The 7,288-nt window shown below is 45.2% G+C and overlaps 1 protein-coding gene across 1 annotated transcript; it reads right to left on the bottom strand.

The window, feature by feature from the left end:
• Positions 1 to 329: 329 nt before the first annotated feature.
• On the bottom strand, positions 330 to 6,193 carry CCDC195 (coiled-coil domain containing 195). The gene is made up of 3 exons (XM_082221938.1): positions 5,696 to 6,193; positions 2,682 to 2,943; positions 330 to 698 (listed from the first exon to the last, which is right to left on the bottom strand). Exons 1-3 carry the CDS (start codon positions 6,177 to 6,179, stop codon positions 566 to 568), a joined length of 879 nt encoding a protein of 292 aa, XP_082078064.1. The 5' UTR covers positions 6,180 to 6,193; the 3' UTR covers positions 330 to 565.
• Between the last annotated feature and the right edge of the window lie 1,095 nt (positions 6,194 to 7,288).

Genomic DNA, 7,288 nt, shown 5'->3' with positions numbered 1-7,288 from the left:
AAATCCACCATGTTTTAATATGTATGTTTTTAGTAATTTGTCAGAATGTTTCAGGGGCTAAATGCAAATGGACACAAACCAAACTTTTATTATTTGAAAGACGGATACGCTCCTGTATTTCTTTCACATACTTTTTAAAGCTTTATAAAATAGACACTATCTCCTCTTCTTTACAAGTTTCTATATTTCTGGCAGTTTGAGCAGTAAAGGGAGGTTATAGTACACGCTCTTAAAAAGACCACAGTGAACACTGTTATATAAAATGCTGTTTAATGGGGTTCCGGAAATAAACCATGAAGTAAAAAATAAAATAAAATACAGCAGAGAGGCATTTGTTATCAGTGGGTTTCTTTCAGCCCTCCTCACACAGGCTTTTGACAGTCTCTGTCACAGGTTTTTTCCCCCCTTTGCAAAACAATCTGCCAATGACCTGCAGTGCTGGCCCGGGTGATTCTCTGAGGGCATTCTGCCAAACAGCTTTGCAGAAATGTAATCTGATGCAGGGCTCTCGCTTCAGGCGAGTTTATCTCTGAAGTCAACGGTGGCCCTTTAAATATTCACCGGCTCACATGTCCTTTTCAATAATGGTGCTTAACTGTTTTGTGTTCTGATTTTGCGAGCATGTGAAAGAGCCTTGATTTTCTGAATAACGTGACATGTCCATGGGTAACAGGAAACTGACAGCCTTTACTTTACCCCTAGGGAAAAAAGAAACATGTGCAAGATATTTGGAACAAAATGTTATGTGATACGTTTTACCTTATGGATCACAAATGTATCAATACAACATAATTCATCATTGCAACGTATCCTGAATTAGATCAGGGCTGACGAACCATTAGCTCTCCAGATGTTGCACCCCGACTTCCATCTGCCCAAGCCAGCATGGCCAATGGTCAGGACTGATGGTAGCCATAGTCAATAATATCTATGGGCCACAGGTTGCCAGCTTTGTCCTAGATTGTATACCAGGGATCAGCAAACTTTTCCAGTAGGGGGCCGGTCCACTGTCTCTCAGACTTTGTGGGGGGCCGGACTATATTTTGGGGGGGAAATGATGCAAGAGCACCATGAGCCCCAGTGGCTGCTTACCTGTGTCTTGTGAGCAGCAGGGGCTGGCAGCGGCGGTGGAGGAGGGATGATGAGTGGTGTGCAAAAGGGCTCCGGAGAGGGGCTGCTTAAAATGGTGGCTGCTCGAGCGCTGCTGCTGCTGGCACCAACAAACCCAGGCCCCTTCCTCCTCTAGGCAGGCCAGGGAGAAGCCAGGAGGAGGAAGGGAGGAGGCATGCCGCCACCGCCACCGTGTGAGGGAGGGAGAGAGAAATAACACACGTGCTAGTGATCCACACAGCGATTCCCGGACCGTCTGTGGGCCAGATCTAGAAGGCAATTGGGCCTGATCCAGCCTGTGGACCTAAGTTTGCAGACCCATGTTGTATACCTTTTGGGGATTTTTTCCCCCTTTTGGAAAGCATGATAATCCATCCCAGACTATAATGTTAAAAAAATAATTATTTGAATTCCTTTCTGCTCCCCCATGGTGTAGACTGCACTTCCTACTCATCTAGAGGAATCCTCCAGCATTCCTTTTATAAGAATAACTACTCAACGTGGAAGACTCATGGAATAACCACTTCAAAGCCACCAGTGCACTATAACAAGACGAGCCATGTAGAGCCTTGCAGATGTTGCTGGACTACAACTTCCATCATCCCTAACAATGGACGGAATGATTGGGTGGTGTGTTTGGATACACTATCTGGAGGGCATCATGCACTTGTATACACTTGCAAAGGGTTTACATCTGCAAATATGGCTCCGCATTGTTAGCAAATGTTTCTGAAGCAAATACTGGGCATTGCTTGACAGTTAACATTCATGTGCATCTTCAGGGTCCTGGTGAACCTATCCTCTTATGAATAGGGCAAAAAAGTTTCTTGAGGTTCCTGTTCCTCATATGGAAACTAATTATAGTCAAGACATCCAAAACTCTTCTAAATAGATATGCACACCCCAAAGACACCAGTGGGATAACTGGAATGCTGCTCACAGGGGACTGTGATTCTACAAGTGAGATTGTAATCTGATGCATGTTAAGTCAGAAGCAAGTCCTACTACAGCCAATGAGGTGAACGTTGTAGGTATTGTGTTTAGGACTGCAGCCTGAGTCACACAGAGCACTCCACGTAAGCTTCCCCTTGATTGCCATGATAGTGAAACTTGGCATTGCAAAGCTGACATGCTTTGCACAAGGGATATGGACTCTGTAGCCATCTAGATACTGTTGGAACACGACATTCATCATCCCTGATGACTGGAGCTGATAAAAGTTGCAGTCCAACAACCTCAGGAGGACCACAGGTTCCCTGTTTACAACTTGCAATATTGCACTGGATATGCTTTGACCTTTTTTGTAAACAATTTTGGGTGAATAGCAGAATATAAATCTCTTAATAAAATAATTCGTAAATAGATGTCTAATGGTCATGAGATTTATCAAGCTCATTCTTCAATTAAATATGCTCAAGTCCAGTCCCATAGCTGTAGGAAGCAATACCAATGCTTGCCAACTTCTGACATTATAAAATGATTGGAGCCATCAGGTAACCAGACTTTTGCATTCTTCAATAACCTGACAAGGGATTTCTTGAAGCTTCAATCATCATTTCAGTCGGGCCTACCTGCATTTGTAAACATGGTCTTGGAAAGATCTCCTTTTGTTGGGTGTACTGCTGGAGAGGCAATCGGATGGAATTTTTGCAACTCCTTTTTCTTCTTTGTTGGTTAGTTGCGTATCTGTGGGAAAGGTCGGCTGCTTGATTATCTCCTTCACATCTAGGGCTCCCTTGAATGGATTCCTCTTGTCAGATTTGTGGTGTTTGTTGCCAGGGAGCGAAGGCACAGATGAGGAGATGGAATAACGTCTCACCGTCATAATGCTACCTGTGCAAAGATTGTAATCCATGTAGTTTGGTCTTTTAAAATAAAATAAAATAAAAAACCTTTCTCATTAATAGCCCGGAGTGACAATCTTAACCTAACAGATCAGCTGGAATCTGACTGAGGTGGTGGGGAAATTGGCCATGCATCCTAATGGATCAACCTCCACTGTTAGATAGCACTGACCAGCTTCTCACCTGAGAAGGTATTCCTCTGAAGAAGAAGAGTTTGGATTTGATATCCCGCTTTATCACTAACCAAAGAGTCTCAAAGCGGCTAACAATCTCCTTTCCCTTCCTCCCCCACAACAAACACTCTGTGAGGTGAGTGGGGCTGAGAAACTTCAAAGAAGTGTGACTAGCCCAAGGTCACCCAGCAGTTGCAGGTGGAGGAGCAGGGAACCGAACCCGGTTCACCAGATTACGAGTCCACTGCTCTTAACCACTACACCACACTGGCTCTGACATGAAAGCACAGGCTGGCTGATAACCTCCAACCCGAGGAGTGCCACCCTTGAAAAGTGCAGATTAACTTGCTGGAGACCGTTGAAAGGCTGGATCGTGGGCTTGATGAAATTCACCAGTGGGTTAGACCTAGCCTGTGAGACATAGGCCCCCTCACTTCCTGTTGTACAGCATCTCCAAAAAACAGAGAGATCTGAATTGTACTGGAACCAAGGAAACAAGGGGGGATCCTTACATGTGAGAGCAGCCAGCCCTGGAGCCAAATTGATTGCAAATGCAAAAGACCAATCAAACTGCAAATTGGAGACTTCCTTGAGATATTATTATCATTATTTATTAAATTTCTATACCGCCCTTCATCTGAGGATCACAGGGCGGTGAATAATATAAAAACACAAAAATACATACCATAGTAACAAACAAACAAAAAATGCCCCGCCCCCAGTATTATGTGCAACTTGTGCCGAACTGTGGGCTAATTCTTGGCTATTTCCAAAGACCTTTTTGATATGCTGCAAAATGCTACTTCACTAGGGGTGCCATGTTATCCAGCTGGCCAGATGTTAGGCATGCCACCCAATGCCCATTTACACCATTAGCTGGACTGGATTTCTAGTTCTCTCTCTTTTTTTAAAGGAAGTCTCTTGCCCTCTGTCCTGTGACAGAAAGCAAAATGTGCTGGCACCATTCTCCCCAGTGGTTTTGTGGGAAATGAGCCTGATCCCCCCTTGCACTGTTCTTAGCATTCCTATGAGAATTTACTCAGAAGTGAGTTCTGTGTTTTTAATGAGGCTTACCAAGGCTGGCCTGCCCTTGAGGTGAGGCGGTCGCCTCAGGTGGAAGTTCTGGGCCCAAGAAGAAGAAGAAGAGTTTGGATTTGATATCCCGCCTTTCACTCCCTTTAAGGAGTCTCAAAGCGGCTAACATTCTCCTTTCCCTTCCTCCCCCACAACAAACACTCTGTGAGGTGAGTGAGGCTGAGAGACTTCAGAGAAGTGTGACTGGCCCAAGGTCACCCAGCAGCTGCATGTGGAGGAGCAGAGACGCGAACCCGGTTCACCAGATTACGAGTCCACCGCTCTTAACCACTACACCACACTGGCCTGCTGCTTGCCCCCACCTCCTCCTACATGGCTGTGCCCCTGCCTTCTCCTCCACAGACTCATCTGTGGAGCAACAGGACGGTTATATGGTACACCTGCACCGCTGTCCTGGTGGTGACCTGCAGCATGGTCTACCCATGGCTGTTGGAGGCAGTGGTAGGTTCATTTTTTATTTACCTCAAGTGGCAAAACGTCCAGCCTGAAGCTTACTTTCAGGAAAGTGTGGCCAAATTCCATCTTTAGACATCTTAGTTTTCATTTAGGCTTTGCAAGGTTCGAATGCAAGCCTTCTTCATGTAACATGAAAGGAAAGCCCAACACTTTAAACAATCTATGGCCTTTTAAATGTGGGGGGACTGCTATTCTGATATTTTTCTGTGGTTGTTTTTTATTGTCTTTTATAATCATGCTATGTAAATTATGTTCTTAATGTCATACACCGCCCTGGGATCTTTGGATAAAGAGCAGTATATAAATTGAATAAATTATTATTATTATTTTGAAAAACAACAACGGCAACAACACTCTACTTCCCTGCTGTTAAGGTAAGAGGCTGCATGAGGTAAACAAAAAGCAGTGACGGGTGGTGCTTAGCCATTTCCCAACTCACAACTTGATTTACATAATTAACAAACCATTTGTATGTCAATTAGACTGCCTCAATTTGGGAGACTGTAATATCAGAACTCTAATTTCAACCTTTAGTTCATGCCTCGTTACAACAGCTACTTTTGAAATGTGGGGTTTTTTTTGGGGGGGTGCTATTGGGTTGTTGTTTTTATTTTTATTAGGTATTTTGTGCATTTATATCTTGATTTCACTCTGTGAACTGCCCTGAGACCCCCGGGTTTAGGGCGGTATGTAAATTCAATAAATAAAAATGAAAATAACAAAAGTAATAATAATTACTGCTGTCCTAATTTCCGAGTGTAACAGGATGAGTTTCTGAGGCCTACCCAGAGCAGCTTGCGACTATCAGTGGAATACTTTAGCTTATCTCAGGGTGCCCTCTAGACTACAACTCCCCTCATCCCTGACCATTGCCCATGCCAGCTGGGGCTGATGGGAACTGACTCCAATGACATTTGGAGGGCACAATGTTGGCTATCCTCCCTCTTCCTCTGGTCCAGGAAGGGTCACTAAACAAAAGGTTTAGTCATAACTTGCCCCATCAGGAATCATGGTTACCTTTTTGCTCCTGTAGTGTCAGAGCAGAGCCTGCCGAGACATTCCTGCGCAGAGTCACCGGCGAAGCAGCGGCCTCTTCGACTGAGTCCGCGAGGCTCCAGCCCTTGTCCTTTTTGTCTTCGGCCCCTTCTCCATCCTCTCGCTTTGCTGCCTTCTGCCTGCTGCATGTCAGTTGCCCCCGGAGGGCTCTGTTCTCTCTCTCGAGCTTGATGATTTCCGAGCGCATTTCGTGGATGACCTGCATGAGCCGCTTGTTCCCGTCCATTTCCCACCTCCTTGCCAGACAGCCAACCTGGGCGCCGCTTGCTTTAAAAAGAAACCATGAATCCAAGGTGAGGGGCTCATGTGGCACATAAACACACCCGAACAATGGCACTCCCTCCTCTGGGCTCAGCATTGTGCTGTCTTTCACCACCCAAAGAGCCTTGGATAAACTGTCAAGGCTTGAAGAGCCCCTCCATGATTTATTCATTCCGGGTTTCATTTTTCCAAACTGAGTTTTCCTTTGGTGGCAGCTATTTCAGTGCAAAGACATTGGCCCCGTGAAAGTGGCAGTGTGTGGCAGTGTAGGCATGATAATTCAAACACAGCATTTGTCATGTGTGTGTGTGTGTGTGTGTGTGTGTGTGTGTGTGTCCTTCTGCATTTGTCCCACCTGTCAAGTTCAGGCATCTCATGCTGGAAGGCTGCATTCTGCCTTCAGCAATCCTATCCTGTCCAGGGCTGCTGAATGCACCAGACTCAGAATTATTCTGAGCTGAAGCCAAGTTCACCCAGCATGCACCTCTCTCACCTCCGCCAACATGCATTGTTCCCTTCCCTTCTCAGCTTCTTGAGAAGTTCCATTTTCAGAAATGACTTTGAGGGGGAGGGGGGGGGAAACAACGCCTTTCCACAGTTCCCCGCGGTTCCCATTGAACAAAAATGCATTTCTGGCTGCCAACTAAGAATATATTTCCACCCGGCTACAGCTCAGCTTTGTTTGTGGCATTTGCTTGAACAAAGTGTGCACAGCAATATTCTGGGACGGTAAGGAGAGACACATCAAGCATGAATGTTGCATTAGAAATGAAAGGCAATATCGCGGGCTGCTCCTGTTACCTACGCCCTGCGAGTATTTCTGCGCAGCAAAATGCCCTCCTGTAGCACTGAGAATTTTCCTTCTGTGATTTGGCATTAATATTAAAACTCAGCGTATTCTCTGATCAGCACAGAAATTATTTAAAACCTGTATGCTTTGAACTAAACTCCCTTCCACCCCACTTTATCACCTTGGAAGAGAGCGATTTCGATTTCATTATGCAAAGTGGCTAATCATAGTAAAAACTGTGTGCATGTGCCATGATTGGCTCAGTCCTTTACAGATGTTCGGTAAATACAATGAGACTCACTTTGCAGTCGATGTGCACTACCCATATCAGGGGCAGTCAATGTGATGCTCTCCAAATGATGTTGGACTCCTATCAGCCACAGCAAGCATGGCCAATAGTGAGGGATGATGGGAGTTGTAGTCTAATAACATCTGGAGATGTTAATATAGGCTATCCCTGGCCTATATTAATCCATCAGAATTGATGGGATATTTTTAGTTGC

The sequence above is a fragment of the Podarcis vaucheri genome (assembly GCF_965113315.1).
Source record: "Podarcis vaucheri genome assembly, chromosome: 5".
Lineage (NCBI taxonomy): Eukaryota > Metazoa > Chordata > Lepidosauria > Squamata > Lacertidae > Podarcis > Podarcis vaucheri.
This window is presented reverse-complemented; position numbering and strand designations above follow the sequence as displayed.